We start from the raw sequence: 18,058 nt of genomic DNA on the forward strand, positions 1-18,058 counted from the left end.
TGTAGAAATCACAGCTTGTCAACGGAATCAATTAAATATCTATATAATTAAAACTTGTTATTGATATTTTAACCGATCTTTATATTATGTCGTTCCCCTGTTAGCCGATTGGGGGGGGGGCGAACATATGTAGCCCTTCAAACCTAAACCCTTTGAGTGGGGGGTGGCTGTCCTACTTTTTATTAGAAATCATAGTTTGTGAACAAAATTAGTTGAATTACAATATAATTTTTATATTATGTTGCTACACTTCTGGAATCTTAGCCGATTCGGTGAGGTGGAGGGGGGGACGATAGCTTCTGCTGCCCTCCCCACTCTAGCCCTCTGAATGGGGTGGGGCGGTCCTATTTTTTATGGAGAAATCATAGTTTTTGAACAAAATTAGTTGAATATCTATATAATATAAAATATATATTGATGTTTTAATCCATTTGTATATAATGTCGGACACACGATCTGATCTCAAATTTTATAAGTAAATATAAAATGAAAAAGGGTTTTTCCAGGTGGGAGGGGCGATACATGCGATCGCCTTCCACCCATCGGACAAACCAATACTTTTTTTTTTGTATTTTAGTTAAGAAATTACAAAATAAAAAAAAAGTGTCACTAATATAATTTATATTTGTTATAAATTGAATTCTTTTATCGAGTGGCCCCACCCCTATTCTTTAATGCCAAATGCAATCATTAGCAGAAATTATAAAAAGGAGCGAGAATTAACGTTTTCACTCTACCGCCCTCTCCCCTTTCCAGATGAAAAGATGACGTTTTAAAACAGAAAAGTCAAATGTGGTGACAGAGTTTATGTCATTGTATACGACTTTATCTTAGTTATTTTAAGAAAGACTTTGTTTTGGAAAATTTAGAATTCATACAAAATTTCTCATTATAAGAGTAACAATTGAGATGAGGTTTGAACCCAAATATTATTTTCCTAGTCATGTTTTGAACCATTACTCAAAATGATATTTTTCTGTTGTAAAAAAATAATTGGGACAATAACTCACAATTTATGCTTGAATACTAAAATCTAATTGGTTCACTTAATTTCTCCTCCCACTTCCACTTAATAGGATGAATTATGAGATGTAGATGTTAGGAAAATGCGTTTCTGCAGTGAAGAATGCATGAAAACGATTTTGGCGTCGGGGCTTCGCCCCGATCCCCACAGAAGTAGCTTACAGCGCTCCACCAGACCCCCTAGCTGTCAGGAGAAAGGTCTCAGACCCCCAGGCCCCCTAGCTATCTAGGGAAAGGCCTCAACATGGCTTTTTTTTTTTCAAATAATTTTTTTTCGACTGCGATCCTCAAAGCATTACTCGAAATAATATGTGTTATCTTATTTTTTCAAGGAACAAATCGGCTGTATTTGCAATGTAGTAAGGGCCTATAAATTCATATTAGAATATTTTCAAGTAAAACATTTTTCAAAAGATCCTTTTTTGAATAGGATAAATAATGAGCTGTGGATGTCATGAGAATGCGGTTCTGCAGTGAAGAAAGCAAAAAAAAAAACGATTTTGGCGTCGGGGATTCGCCCCGATCCTCACTGGGGGAGCTTACAGCGCTCCCCCAGACCCCCTAGCTGTCAAGAGAAAGGCCTCAATGTGGCTGATTTTGTCCGCTTTTTTCGCCGAAGGTTGAAAAACACTGCTTTTTTTAAACATTCTAATATATATATATATATATATTGTTACGTATTTCTGAATCTTCTGGCTAGATGTATTAGTTGGCACACAAATAAAAACACAGCAAAGAACTTGACGACTAAACTTTCAGTTTCCTATAACTTTAATGACTATTAACTCTAACAATTCGTTATTGTAACATGTAGCGTAGAAGACTGTACAATATCTGTCAGTTTACAGTTAGCTATACTTCGTTGCAATTCATCTCTTCACTTCGTTGCAATTCATCTCTTCTCAACTTTCCTCGAGCCGTATTCCACAGAACAGACCAACGACACACTTCCCAGTGTCGCTCCAGGTCTCCCAAAGTTTAATTAAGTCGTACTCAAGTCTACCGAATCAGAGCCGCACACGTCTTACATCGACTGTATCGACTGTAACGGCTCAAGTCCACTGTAGTTCGCTGTATAGACTTTAACGACAGTAGTCCACTCCAGTTAACTCTACCCTAGTTAACTTGCATCGAGTCGTACACATTTCTCTCCCACAGAGCCGCACACGTCTTACATAGTCTGTATCGACTGTAACGGCTCACTCACGACTCCATACGACTGACTTTCACATTAACTCTCTGGCTTATATAGAGTCCCTAATCGCTTGTCCAAAGTTGCACAAACACGGCTAGTATCCTCTGGAATAACACGTGAGGAAACGTCACATCCTGTCTTTGTTTATACATGTAGATTCCAGAAAACATTGGCTGCAGTGTCATCTTGCCGGGGTCACAAGTTGTGACCTCTATCTGTCACTGGACATTGCTAGTACCTTTTGGAATAACATGTAAGGACACGTCACATCCTGTCTCTGTTTATACATGTACATTCCAGGGAACACCCGCTGCTGTGTTATCTCGTCGGGGTCACACGTTAACCTCTTTCTGTCACTGGTCATTTGTAACAATATATATTAATATATATAGTTCGTCCATCGTGGTTCGATGATGACCACTTTGTCATCCAGGGGGCTGAGGGCTTTGCACTGGGGTTTTATGCCTCCTCATGTGGCTGGTGAGACCTATGTGAGCCCGGAATGTTCGGCCGCACACTGGGCAGGTTATTCCAGCTGGAGCTAGTGTCGTTTGTCTTGCTTTTCTTTTCTGGCGTTTTTCTTCTGCCAGCGTTGTTCGTTTTTCCACAGCAATCTGTGCGCCAGTTTTCACAGCGTGACGCCATGATGCTCTGTCGTGTGCCTCTGTCTCCCAGGTGCCAGGGTCTATGCTGAACGCCTTCAGAGAAGCTTTGAGGGTGTCCCTGAAGCGCTTTCTTTGCCCACCTTGCGAGCGCTTGCCTTCGCTTAGTTGGCCATACAAGAGTCGTTTAGGGATGCGGTGGTCTTCCATTCTGTAGACGTGATCTGCCCATCGCAGCTGGGACTGCATCAGGATTGTGTGGATGCTTTGCAGACACGCTCTTCGAAGGACTTCTGTATCTGGTATTTTGTCTTGCCATTTGACATTTAGTATTTTTCTCAGACATGTCATGTGGAATTGGTTTAGTTTCTTTGCATGTTTACTGTACACTGTCCATGTTTCTGAGGCATAGAGCAATGTAGGGAGGATGACGGCTCTATAGACCCCTAGCTTGGTGTTTGTGGTGATACCATGTCTGTTCCAGACATTTGTAGACCGTCTGCCATAGGATGCAATGGCCTTGGCGATACGCAGGTCGATTTCACTATCGATATTTCCATTTCTGGAGAGTGTGCTGCCAAGATATGTGAATTTGTCCACTGCGTTTATATCCTGTCCATTTATAGTAATGCTTGGATCCGAGTAGGCTTTCCCAGTAGCAGGTAGATATAAGACTTCAGTCTTGTTCGTATTGATGGTAAGGCCAAAGTCTGAGCATGCTCTTGAGAAGTCACTGACGATGCTCTGCAGATCGTTTTCAGAGCAGGCATTTAGGGCACAGTCGTCAGCAAATAGCAAGTCTCTGATTACTGCTGCATTTGTTTTTGATTTTGCTTTAAGCCGCCTCGGGTTGAATAGGCCACCATCAAATCTGTATGATATATTTATCCCGTTGTTTTCTCTATTAGTGAATGCATCTGTCAGCATAGCGGAGAACATGATAATGAACAGTGTAGGTGCTAGGACACAGCCTTGTTTTACCCCGTTTGATACTTCGAAGGGCTCTGATGGTTCTCCACTTTCTTGGACACGAGCCTTCATGCCATCATGAAATTGTCTCACCATGGTTATGAATTTTTGTGGACAGCCATACTTTGACATGATCTTCCAGAGTCCTTCTCTGCTAACAGTGTCGAATGCCTTTGTTAAGTCGACATATATTGAGAACAGGTCGGCATTTTGTTCTTGGCATTTTTCCTGGAGCTGCCTTGCTGCAAAGATCATGTTAATGGTTCCACGCTCTTTTCTGAAGCCGCACTGGCTTTCCTGGTAGTAGACCATATTCTAAGTGTTGCATGAGCCGATTTAGTAGGATGCGTGCAAGGATTTTCCCAGCAATAGAGAGAAGAGATATTTCTCTGTGGTTGTCGCAGATCTGGCGGTTTCCTTTTCGCTTGAACAATTTTGGCATCTTTAAAGTCTTGTGGTATTGACTCTTTTCCCCACATAATTAAGAAGAGCTTATGAAGTCTTTCAATCAGGGCTAATCCACCTTTGTTGTAGACCTCTGCGGGAATGGAGTCAGCTCCTGGGGCTTTTCCGCTTGCGAGCTGTTGAATGGCAAGATCGGTTTCCTTTAGCGTAGGGGGGTCATCCATTTTTTCATTTATTGGTACTTGCTGTAGCCTGTCTATGGCCGCTTTATTTATGTTGGAAGGTGTATTGAGAACCTTTTCGAAGTGCTCTGCCCTGCGTTTTAGGATTTCTTCCTTATCTGTCAATAGGATTGTCCCATCAGCATTTAATAGAGGGGATGAGCCTGACTTTGTGGGTCATAGATTTCGTTTATGGCATGGTAGTAGTTCTTCATATCGTGCTTGTCAGCAAATTCCTGTATTGTTTCCACTTTCTTGCTAAGCCAGGTATCTTGCATTTGGCGTAGCTGTTTTTGCACATTTTTGCGGATGTTAGTGAATGCATCTTTAGTGGACTGGGAGTTTGGGTTGTTAAGACATGATTTGTGGAGCTTGTGCTTTTCGTCTAATAGTTTTCTGATCCCAGTACTGTTTTCATCAAACCAGTCCTGATGCTTTCTCTTTATAGGACAGAGTATGTTTATATTATGTAGGCCCTATATGTATATGTGTATATGTGTATGTGTATAGTATGTTTATATGTATATATTAATAAATATATGTACACTGTAAGCGCGTTTATGCTTAGGGTTAGGGTTTACTGGGCGTTAGGGTTAGGGTTTGGAAAAAAATCGCCCCCCCCCCCCCACTCCGAAGTTCTGGATCCGCTATTGACTAGTAAGAATATTGCAGGTCAAATAAAAGTTAAATTAGAAAAACGTAGGAGACGCCGATACTAAACTTAAGTGGCAAATGAGCAGTGTTTCTCAAACTTTTATTGTTGGCGCTCACTAGTGGAAAACACACACAAAATAGACCGCGCCCCTATTAGCCAGTTAGGGTTCTGTAGGAACGCTGAAGGCTCCCTCGGTGACCCGCAGGAGGGTTTTAAGAATGTTATCCAAAAGAAAGGAAAATTAAAGACATAGCCTACAATTATAACACAATGCATAAATATGTTTAGTAGACAAATGTACGTAAAGAATGTTCATTAAGGTTAGTCTGTTTAGAAATATTGTTTCGTAGATAATTAAGTGTTTGTATACTTGAAAAATATGAAAGCGGCAGTTAGTTCCCTTCTCCATCTAATAAGGGGATCTGCAGGAGCGCTGTAAACTTCATTAGCGGGACCAAGCAATAATATTTTAAATTGTAAACATTGATAGTCGTAAAGTTATCCTCGTGTTCAGCCAGACACCTTGTAACGGAAGGAATGTGTCCGCTCCTCTGCAACAAGGGAATGGTCTCTAGAATGGTGTTGGTGAACACGCATGAAAACGTCTTTAAAAGAGAATTTTTAATAGATTTTTGGTTCTACTTAGAAGATGATACGAAATAATTTATATTAATGATTTAATTATTTCTTAAACTTTGGTGATGTCTAGAGTAATCATTAAATTTAGAAAGCCTTCAGGATAGAACACTTAAAAGTGAAGTAGCAATTATACATAAAACACTGAGCCTTTATCTTCAAATACAAAAACAAAATTTAATAAAATATTCAGAACGACACAAAGATAAAGGCACAATCCTCGTTCCATACGATAGGACAAATTAGTACATATGTCCTGTTACGAGACACAAGACTCTTCAAAATAACAAGACACTCTCGGGTTTTATTCTAGAAATACTTTAATATTAAAATAAGTTACGTAAACATCAACATTTCATCTCTCATCCTGTCAATCTCCTTCCGGCTTCCTGTTTTTAACATCCCTTCCGTTCAATACCCAAATTCGCACCTTTTTTTCCCATTCGCACCATGCTGCGCTACGACCGTAACAGCTCCTTTTTTCCCGTAGTGCTATTAGAGCATGGAATTGGTTGTCTGAGTCATCCAGGAAATCCATTTACTTGGCAGAATGTATGTCATAGGTTAATATGCAAGACCAGATTGAGTTGACGCAGACCATGTACGTGCACCCGCCTCCCTGAATTCCGAGTAACCAAATTTTAGTCAATCTTTTGCACCTTCAAATCAATGAACTTCTTGAAGTAGAAACTGAACCGCAATGCTTCCTCTTAAGATCAGTTGCAAGGAGAAGCTATTATTGTAAGAAACTATAATTAGTTAATCAGGAGTTGATGGCCGACCATCTTTTCCCTTTGCAACTTGAGATGGAGTGACCTCTCCACTGCTGGGGTAAAGCCTGGGTGGTAAATTTGCGAGTGCTGGGCTACCCTCACGTCAACAATCCCCTCTCTTCTATACTGATCAGATCCAAAGGGATGGAGAGCCATCGCAATTTCGGGTCAGGTGAATGAAGAGCTTGCCGGAGAGCAATGAACTTTTCACTGCACTTGACTACGGGGCTCCTAAACCGGATTTTCTGTTAGGGTTCCTAACACGGTGCAAGAGCTGGAACGTGAAGAAGACTCTCAGCACTGTGAATGATAAGCGTTCATCGCCAGCTTGTCGATCGCGTCGAGAAGACACAGCCAACGTTTGCAACCTGTTGTTGTTTAATCGTAGGGAGGCACGGGCCGCACTGAAAAATCAACAACGTGTACAGTAAATAGTTTGTTCGCTTTTCTTTAGTTGCTGTTATTTTTTTAATCTCATGAAACAAGCATTAACAGTAGGCTACTCTTAATATCACAAAGGGGAAAAAAGGTGGGTGCACCAGTTCTTTTCTTTAATAACATGCGTAACTAGAAAGTGTTAAGTAAGTTAAAGCTACGAATAAAGTCATAGGTCGCAACTTGCACTCCCCTGCAAAAAGTCTTGCGGGCGCCCATGGTGACGAAATAATCTCTTATAAAGTAACGTTTGTTGTCTATGTGAGCAGGTCAGGCAGGCGCGAGTGGGAGAGAGAGAGGACCTATTCTCTGCTGCTCAACATTAAAATTTACCAACAGTAGGCAGATGTTTGCTCTACTGGGTGGGCTCATCTGTGACATCAGTCTACGACCAAGGGGCTAGAGTCACCTAAGTAACCAGACATACTAAACTAAACTGAATGGAAACAAGATAACAAACTTTAGTTTAGTATAAATAAACAAATGAAACTTTATTTACATGTAATCAAATAATAATAAAATATAATATATACACTAACCACTATAAACTACCCTCTAAATCTACACCACTACAAACACTAACAAACTAACCAAACTAACTAACACAAACTGATCAAACCAACTATCTAACAAAATCACTACAACTACTACACTAGACCTAGATCTACACAAACACACTACAATAAACTAGTCTAGATCTACAATATCCTACTATTACACTCATAACACTAACACTAAAACAAGAATACCTTATTCTTAAACTCAGTACCTTACTATTCACTAAGAACAGAACTGAGAAACAGACTATAAATATAACTAAGTTTACTATAAGGCGATAATAAAGAAACAAAATAACACTAGCTTAAGCTTCCCTAGAATTAGATCTAGAATAGATCTACAGAAACAATAACAAAACTATCAATAGCAGAAACAAAGTAACACTAGCTTCCCTAGAATTAGATCTAGAATAGATCTACAGAAACAATAACAAAACTATCAATAGCAGAAACAAAATAAATAACACTATATGTATCATCTAGATCCTAGATTCCCTAGGCCTAGAATTAGAATAGATCTAACAGTATTCTAACAACAGCAGTTATAAACAGCAGCTATAAGCAGTAATATTCAGCAGCTAAAAGCAGCAGTTAAAAGCAGCTAAAAGCAGTAACAATAGCCTGCAATACATAAATGCAAAACTATATTAGATCTATTCTATATTCTATTAGGACTGATGGACGCCACCATCTTCCGTACAGCATGTTGCCAACTATTATGACAAATAGTTCAAGTAGAAAATAAAATAACTACCTTACACATAGTATAGATCTAGTAAAAAAATATAAAATATTTCTACACTTACAGGCCGTCCCAGGTACAGGAATAAAAATATAATTAGACGACAGACCACAACGATCTTCAGCTGTCACACAGACAGATATGGTACTGACCACTGGTCAACTGTACACTGAACTGTTTTAAAACAGCGTGGCATCGCTTTTTATACACAAAAAGCGGAAGTACAAATAATAAGTTTGGCACTAGCCTATAAAAATAAAATATATAAAAATATAGCTCTGGGAGCGCAAGCTCACATCTATAAGATATGTGTGTGTGTAAGGCTATACATTTTGGTTGTTTGTTAAAGGTTTTTTCTTCTGGTATGAATCTAATGATTTCTTCAAAAATAATTTTTTTTTACAAAATGAGATTAGGAATTTTAAAAATTTCAGATCACTTTTTACTACATGTACCTATAAATGGTTGGATATCCATCCTACTGTTCAAGGGCCGCCGCTATGTGTGCATTACATGCATGCGAACGAATTTAGGGGGCGGTCAAATCATTATTCTAAGATTACTACTATTTTTTAATTTTTAGTTTAATAAAAACAAAATGCTTAAATATTTTAAGATTTAATATAAATTGTAATTATTTAACTATCGTTTCAAAGCTAAAAAAAAAAATAAAAAATAAAACGATATTCGTACATAAGAAGTTTATTTCTGGAAAGTTTCTTATACCGTCATGATAACATAGAGAATATAGGCGGCCCCCGTCGGAGTCGGTTCCCTGTTGGATCCGCCTATTTGCAAGGAATATTCAAGACGTGATTTTGTTTTGATTGTCAAAAGTAATAATGTTTCAAAGATTCATTGGCGTTGTAAAAAATATTGTTGTTGTTTTTTTCTGTTAAAGGTTTTACATGTTTCGGATGTTCCCTCAAAGTTAAAGATAATTTATTTCCGTATCCAAACCTCCATTCTGGACGACGGGGGATGGCAGAGAGCAGGCGGATCCGACTCCGACTGGGGCCACCTATCACACTAATTCTCTTTGTAATCTTATTTTTTAAATGGTACAAGTATTCCGTATTGGATTATTATTACTATTATTCTGTTTTCGATTATTGATCATCTTTATCTTTACTGCAGCGTTTCTCAAACTTCGGATCACTCAAATAGACCAAAGTGATCAAATTGTGTCTCAAGCGAAAGGAGGAATAAACTCGTTAGTGACGGAGCTGTTACCTGGTCAGGACTGTGGATGCACAAAGAAGGCAGAAATAAAAGAGTGATCTTTCCTTAACTTCTTGTCCAAAGTCTTGAGCCTTGAAGAGAATTATATAGATAAATTTTGTGGACGTATAAGATAGAAATTCAAGGAACAAAGATTCAGACAAAGATCAGAGAAAGAGTCAGACAAAGAGTCATACGCTAGAAATTAAAAATATTCGATTAAGACAGTTTAGACCAGGCATGTCAAACTCGTTAAGGTGTATGGGCCGCATAAAAAATGGTATCCTGAGGGGCCGCAGCCAAAAATCAGATGCAAAACAGCTTACTAGTTTTATGTAAATTAGAAACAATACAATAGAATACAATAATTAATGGCATACATGTCCCTTAGTTAGCTAAATTTGCAGTACAATTTCATAATTAAAAATTACTAAGATTGCGCATTTTTTTCTTTGTCCTGATGCTTGACATATTTCTGGGCTACAAGTTTATTAATATCGTGTGGAAGTTTGTTTGTCACTGGCACTATCATCACTGACGACAAATTTTGATCAGATAATCTCGAACGGTGAGGTGATTTGTAGTTTTCATTATAGAAAAGAACTGCTCACAGAGATCAGTGCTTGCAAAAATAGCTAGAATTCTGGCTGCAAATTTCCGCAATTGAACTTACCGTTTAGGTAAATAACTAAATTTTGTCGCAGCCACTTCTTTATTCTTCGCTTTCAACAAGGAATCTAACTGCTATTCTATCAGCTCTAGCTACACATTAGGCCTACTAGCAGCATTTTAAGAAGCAAATGAAAATGGAGAAAAAACAACGAAAATTCTTGCTCGAATGAAACGAAGTCATGAAAACAGCCAGTGGAAGTATCTACTACCGATTCCAGATGTAAGACATATTTACCAAATGATGTAGCAGTATTTAATCTTTTTAGTTCCTGACAAGTGAACAAAATTTTCTCTTCATATTTGATTTATCCACAGTCGTAATTTTGCTTGAAAGCCCTTCACATAATATGATCACACGCAGTTGTGACAATTTAGTCTTTACTTTGAAGTTTCAAATTCAAGTCTTGCAGGTGACCAGTGAGATCAATTGCAAATGCCAAATCCTGAACCCATTCGTCAGTATGGAAATGTTCAACAGGTTCACCTTTCATGTTCAGACACAATACAATTTCTTCACACAGGACAACAAATCTCTTCAATTCTTTATGACAGGACAAGGAGAGCCAGCAAATTTCGTGTCCAATGTCATTCAGAAACATTGAAAATTGGCGATGATTTAAGGCACGGGCATAAATAAAATTGATAGTGACTGAAACCAGTCTTATGAAATGTTGGAATTGTAATTGCTTTGTGCGTTATGTTTCTTGATGATGTACTGAAAATGGGCAAATTTAAAATTAGCATTAGTCTCTCTTATTTTTGCAAGTAGCTTTGCATCAAAACCATTTCATAATGGTTAGTGCGCCATCCGTTGTTAGACTAGCTAGCTTAAGCAAAGGTAAATTGTACTGCAATATCACCTGTTATTTCTCAAAAACATCCTCGCTTGTTGATGTTATGTAAAAAACAAAGTTCAAGTAGCTCCTCGTGTATCTCAAAATTCCTGTCACAGGTCCTTATGAGTATAGCCAACTGTGCTATACACGTTACATCAGTTGACTCATAGAAGGCCAATGAGAATATTTCAAAATCTATTTTGTTATTTTATTGTTCACGCAAGCTGACTGACATGTCAATTATTCAATCTGCCACAGTGTTACTAGTTAAAACTATTTCTTTCAATTCTTTCACATTTTCTGGACTTCCGCATCTTTAACGACACACTCCTTCATAAAATCCCTTTCACTAAATGATTTGCTATGGCTTGCAATTAAGTTTGAAAAAATGTAGCTGGCTTTCACTGCAGACTCAATCTCGTTGTTCAGTTTAACAAATACAATTTTTCAATTCAAGTAGCTTGTCATCTTTTATTTTCCAGCGTAATAGTTTAACATTATTTTGATAGTTTTTGAGGTGGTTAAGCGGGCCGCATGCGGCCCCCGAACGCCGTGTTTGACATGCCTGGTTTAGACAATTCAACATTTTCGCCAACAGCTTTAAAGCTTTAATTATAAGCAGTATCTATTTTACACACACAAATAATTAAACAAACTCTTAGGCCCACCAGTTTTGTGTGTTTTTGGCAATGTAAACCTTTTGCATTAGCCTACTGAATAAAAACGTAATAGAACATAATGTTTTGGTTATGCTTGTTTTCCAACTTTGAAAATACTTCATGCAAATTAGATTTCGGTCTATAAATAATGGTTCATAATGTATAACAACAGCAAATCACATTTACCGATGGTGGTGGGTCTGGTGGAGATCACGATTGTCTTCGGGATGTTGGTTTCAGGGCAGCCTTAGGCCACTGCAACTTATGCGACCGCAGTGGGCTACACGCAAGGCTCGTAAAGTAAAGTTAATTTGATGGCTGCCTGGTCGTGCTGTTAGTGCGCTGGACTGTCGTTCAGATTTATGGATGGTCCCGGGTTCAAACGCTGCTCGCTCCTATCCCCCGTCGTCCTACGGGAGGTTTGGACTAGAAAGTAATTATCTTCAACACTGAAGGAACATCCGAAACCTAGACCTAGAAGAGTGTATAAAGGGATAGTCGATCTATATATGTTGACAACTACGTTGATCTAGCCAGAGCCAGTGGCGTACCTAAGGGTGGGGGGGAGGGGGGAGAATTTTAAGATCCCCCCGGGCCCCCACCTGGAGGGACCCCCAAATGGGTGTCCGAAATTTATTTGTAAATACATAAATTAATATATTTGATTGACAAATAGTGTCGACGGGTGTCTTTTTTTGTTTTTCAACATTTATGGATTAAATTTATAACAAAGACTAAACCTAGATCTAGGTCTATCAGTACGTTGACTTTGTTGACATTTTAAAAATATTTTTTCCCACATAGATCAAAGTTTTTTTTTAAAGTTAGTTTTACATTTTAAACTTTGTTGCCAAGAATAAAACTGCATGATATAGAGCGAATTCCAGGTATCTTGTTACCTTTACAAATAATAGATCTAAATGGCGAGTATTTTATGGCTACACTAATTAACTTTGAAGCAAAATTTACAGAATCGAGCATAACAGATCCAAAAGTTATTCTTAATAATGCTAGAATAGTCCATTATTCGGGTTTGGCGTCTATAATTTCAGAATTAAACTTCACACTCGAGTTATTACCCATCTATTCATCTTCCTTCAATCCAATGGAAACTCTCTTTTTATTTCCATCTAATCCTTTTGCTTTCGCACAAAACATCGACAACAAACAATGACGTAATATCATATAATTGTGAGCAGGTCAGGCAGGCGCGAGTGGGATGACCTATTCTCTTCTGCTCAACATTAAAATTTACCAACAGTAGGCAGATGTTTGCGCTACTGGGTGGGCTCAATCTGTGCACCTCGGTATGGTGACCAAGGAGCTAGAGTCACCTAAGTAACCAGACAACTAACTATACTAACTTAACTAAATGAAAACAAGATAACAAACTTTAGTTTACGATAAACAAAACAAAAAGAAACTTTATTTACATACAAAAATAAATCAATAATAAAATATAATATATACACTAACTTGACTAATCACTACTACTGAACCCATCAACTAACTAAAACCCTCTAAATCTACACCACTACAAACACCAACAAACTAACCAAACCAACTATCTAACTAAATCACTACAACTACTACCCTAGACCTAGATCGACAAACTACAATAAACTAGTCTAGATCTACAATATCCTACTACTACAACCAACCCATAACTACAACTAAAACAAGAACACCTTACTCTTAGTCTTAGTACCTTACTAACAAGACTAAACTAATTACTAACTAACTAAAACAAGAAACAGACTATAACTAAGTTTACTTAGCCACTAATAAGGCAACACTACAGAAACAAAATAACACTAGCTTCCCTAGAATTAGATCTAGAATAGGTCTACAGAAACAATAACAAAACTATCAATAGCAGAAACAAAATAACACTAGATTCCCTAGAATTAGAATAGATCTACAACAGCAGTTATAAGCAGCAGCTATTTCAGCAGAGTAATTGCAGCAGCTAAAAGCAGTAACAATAGCAGGCCATCCCAGGTACAGAAATATAAAATAATTACACGACAGACCACAAAGATCTTTGGCTGTCACACAGACATACTATACTGACCACTGGTCAACTGTACACTGAACTGTTTTAAGACAGCATGTAGTACATCACTTTTATACTATCCCGCACTAACCTATATAAATATGCGGAAGTACAACTATAAAATCTGACACTAACCTATAAAAATAAAATATATAAAAATAGATCTAACCTATACAACAAAAATACACATAAAACTAGCTCTGGGAGCGCAAGCTCACATAATATTAGCACATCCTTCCGTTTGAAGTTATTATCACATCCTTCCTTTTAAAGTTCTTAAGAGTGATATCTACTAGGAACTTTAACAATTCAACCACTTCTGATTGTCTTGACTGGCACAAGTTCTCTAGACGTTGATCTATAACTGTCTTTTTCGTTTGTTCCAACAGTTTGCAGTTCATTGTCTTCATCGGTATCATAGTACCCAGTGATGTCTTCATCGAAACTCTTATTCAAAAAGCGTTGATTTCTTCTGTACGTTTTTGTAAGATCTGGATGCTGAAAGTTTTTTATGACAACTGCTTTCTGCCATGTTTGACTTAGACGAATTCTCCGACAATAATCTTTAGGTAGTCTTGCTTTTACATCGTATTTCACTTTGCTTTTTATCTGTCGTTCGTTGAGTAATGTCTCTGTATTTTCAGCTACCGATGATTTCAATAGTTTGGGATCAGTTGGAATGATTCCTTGAGTCTTCTACTAGTCAGCAGTTGTGATGGTGAATACGGCAGTCCGCTTATCGCAGTATTTCTATACTGGAGCATAACGAGATATGGATCTTTCCCACTTTTGTATGCTTTGAATACTTTTGCTTTTGCACAAAACATAAACAATCAACAATGACGTAATATCATATAATATCACAGAATCTTCTTAATGCAGTGGAAAATTAAGAATTTTTTGCCTATCTGGAATTCTGGTCAAAGCTCCTGCGCCCAATTAATTCAGAAGAAACTACACAAAAGTCTGGACTGCATATACGGGAAGCTGCTGAAGAAATTAGTACCCTTTCATGCTTTCTGCAAAATGATGAGAAACTGACAAATACCCAATCCATCGAAAAAGCAAAAGAAGGTAGTGAATACTATGGATTCCCTGTAATCAAAACAACCAGAAGAAAGAAAAGACTTGATGGGGAGTTGATTTCTAATGTAGGACTGTCAATAGAACTGCAATTCAAACGTGTTGCGACAGAAATGCTGGACATATTTCATATGGAGATGAAGGGAAGATTCCAATGGCTGGAAAGAAAATAGATACCTTTGGGTTTCTTCTTGAACAAAGACACCTTTGAGATGAAGACACGCTTATGATAAACTGTGCTACTTTTCCTGTTTGTATGATGAAATAAATGACACTTTTCATCAACAAACCAGTAATACAATCACCAATAGACATATTGAGGAAACAGGCTTCATATGGTAATTACGTGTGCTCAAACCTTGCAACCTCCTCAGAATACCGCTAACTCAGACCACTTCCATTACGTCATGTGAGAGATGATTCTCAAAGCTCAAGTTCATCAAAAACTATATCAGGAGCACAATGACGCGTACATTATCTCATGTTATATGTCGAATGTCAAAATGCAAGGGGCTACCAAAGAGGTCAATCCCCCCGGGCCCCCAAATCCTTAGTTACGCCCCTGGCCAGAGCTAGTATCTGGTGAAAATATGGTCTCTGTCCATCACCAACATGTGAAGTCTAGTTGCGACTGCATGGCGCTCAAGTCATATTGGACTACCAGGGCCATCAGGTGGATCTCATTTTTATGTTCTCTAGATCGCGGTTATACTTTTTGAATCTTATTAAAAATAAGAGGAAAAAAAAGGGACGAAATAAAAAAAAAAGATTTAATTAACGTTGGTTTGTGTGGGTTTGGTCCCAAGTTAGTAACTTATGTAGACTCTAAAATGTAGATCTACATCTAGATCTAGGTTCTATAATAGTCTAGTTCTTTATCCAGATATAATATTCTCTGTTGATCTAGAATATGTAGATCTAAATAATTCTGATCTATCTTTCATATTTCGAACTTTAATTAGATCTAGATCTATTCTCTAGATCTACTTTCTTTAACTTTCCGAAAGAAAAATGAGCTTGATAAATTTACCTGTCACTGCGAGTTGGAGGTATTTACTATTATTTAGTCATTTACTATTATAGAGTAGACTAAGATAGAGTCTATTATTTAGTGTGAGTGCAGTGTGGTTGTGAATATTCAGAACAACATTATTACTAGACTAGTGACCTAGTCTGATCTAACAAATAAGTGAAATAACCAAAACATGTTTTGTTTGAATCAAGATGATCAGATGATGTGAAGATCTATTGATCTATCTATCAGAGTCTAGTCACTCGATTTCTTGATTGTAAAAAATAAAATTTTTGTAAAATCTTTTAGTAACTTTTAGATCTAGGCCTACATGTTGCGGATGTTCCTTGTTGAAGATAATCTATACTTCTTAGTCGCAACCTCCCACAGGAAGAGAGGGATGGCAGCAGGCAAGGTATGAACCTGGAAGCAATGCGCATATCGCACAACCAGGCAACCATCTTGTCTAGAATATATATATATTATCAATACACAGTTATCAAAATTGAGTGAAGGCTTGACAGGCAAAAATCCTAGACATCTAAAAAGCCTAATGAATGGGCTCTTGTGTGTGGTAAAGAGACCCTTTTTCAACTTCTTACATTTTATGCAATAACTTTTAAATCCCTTGACACAAAATCATTTTTAAAACTAATTTGTAAAGTAAACATATTGTACTGCTTGAAAAATAAATATAAGCTATAAATATAATATATATTAATAACCTAGCTTTAACAGGCCATAGAAGCTTTTGGGGGGAGGCTTTTTACCCTACGTTACCCTATATATTACTATATTATATATATATAATATCTAGTTTCTAAAACATTCTCTAGATCTAGATATATAGATCTAGATTTTATCCAAAAGCTTCTAACAGAAACCTGTTGTGCATTATAGATTGTATGTAGTCTATATGTTCCAAACATTCTTTCCATGCTTTTTTAAAATGACTTTGCACATCTTCAAATATCCTTTAAAAAAAAGGTTTACAAAACTATTAAAAAATAATAAGTGCTGAATCAAACATTGGTAAGCATACTAGAATCTAGATCTACCGGTAAAGACAGGAAAGCAGGACTCTGATTAGATACTATACATTTAGATTGAGCTACTTTAAAAATTTCCTGGGAACTCAAATCAAGAGAGAGGGGGAAGAATTTACTCTTATATGCTAAATAATTATTATCTCTTTTTATGTGAACATACAATGTGTGTCAATTGATGGAGTCATGAGTGTCAACTGCTATATTGAACAAAATTGGGTAATGTAAATTGTGCTTGGCATCTGATTAGAAGAGTGTTAAATTGGCACTAGCATCAGTGTTCTCCAGCAGATGTCATGTACATTTTAGGTTTAAATGGGGAATAATGTCCACAAATCATGTGGTTTACTTGAAGTGGAATTATTGGCTCTATTTTGGCTGTGTAGTTTTTCCTTGTGAGAGTGAACTAGTTTCATCTGTGAATACTACCAAACCATTATCTCAAGTTGTGTTTGCTGAGAACCTAAAGATGTATAAGACACCCCCTCCTCCTCATGTCCACAAAAGAGATTGGACCAAGTCCTTTGAGCATGCTACAGAATGAAAGATGTGCTTTTTTTTTTTTAATTTATTACATAAGCGATTAAACACCCCCTTTTTTTTTCAGGCCAGTAACTACTAATAAGTGCCCATCAAAGCAAACCATCTTGTTCACAATTATATTTTTCATGATACTCATAATACTCTATGTAGTAGTTGGGCTGAAGCAAGAACCAAAGACTGAGATCAAATATTTACTGGATTTACTCAAGGGCTCTTCACCAAAAGTTCTGAAAGTCTCTTATGACTTTGTGACTGAACCAAGGAAAATAATGTCACTAAAAACTATCCAAAATATTAGTTTCCAATATTATAATGGGTCAAATCTCACATCAATAGAAAACTATGATGGGCCAAATCAAACACCAACAGAAACTCCTTTAAAATCAACAATAAAAAAGAAAGAGCTTAGAATGCAAGCCACTAGTAAGTGATCTTATAATTATTGATGTTTACTCTTAAAGCTTACATCCCTTTCAATACCAAGTAAATTTCAGACAGAGACACACTGACATGTGCACACACACAAAAACTACTCTACCTCTATATACATATTTTATATATATATATATAAATATATGTATATTTACATACATATATAGACATATATTTATTTATTCATTAACATTTATGCCACATCAAATGCGAAGGCCATTGGGCAGAGTATAAATGAGGACAGCATAACAGGTGCTCCCAGATGTGCTATGAAGATCAACTTAG

The 18,058-nt window shown here is 37.2% G+C and overlaps 1 protein-coding gene across 4 annotated transcripts in view; it reads left to right on the forward strand.

The window, feature by feature from the left end:
* LOC106054817 (uncharacterized) overlaps positions 1-18,058 on the forward strand; it is a 29,781-nt gene that overhangs the window by 1,104 nt on the left and 10,619 nt on the right. The window contains exons 1-2 of one of the 4 annotated variants that reach the window (XM_013210862.2): positions 15,494-15,789; positions 17,406-17,764. In XM_013210862.2, coding sequence (XP_013066316.2) covers positions 15,752-15,789; positions 17,406-17,764 — 397 coding nt within the window. In that variant the 5' untranslated portion in view covers positions 15,494-15,751. Of the gene's footprint in view, positions 1-15,493; positions 15,790-16,061; positions 16,168-16,212; positions 16,327-17,405; positions 17,765-18,058 lie in introns of those variants that run through there. The other 3 variants (XM_013210863.2, XM_056004295.1, XM_056004296.1) reach the window with 3 other exon arrangements.

The sequence above is a fragment of the Biomphalaria glabrata genome, chromosome 11 (assembly GCF_947242115.1).
Source record: "Biomphalaria glabrata chromosome 11, xgBioGlab47.1, whole genome shotgun sequence".
Lineage (NCBI taxonomy): Eukaryota > Metazoa > Mollusca > Gastropoda > Planorbidae > Biomphalaria > Biomphalaria glabrata.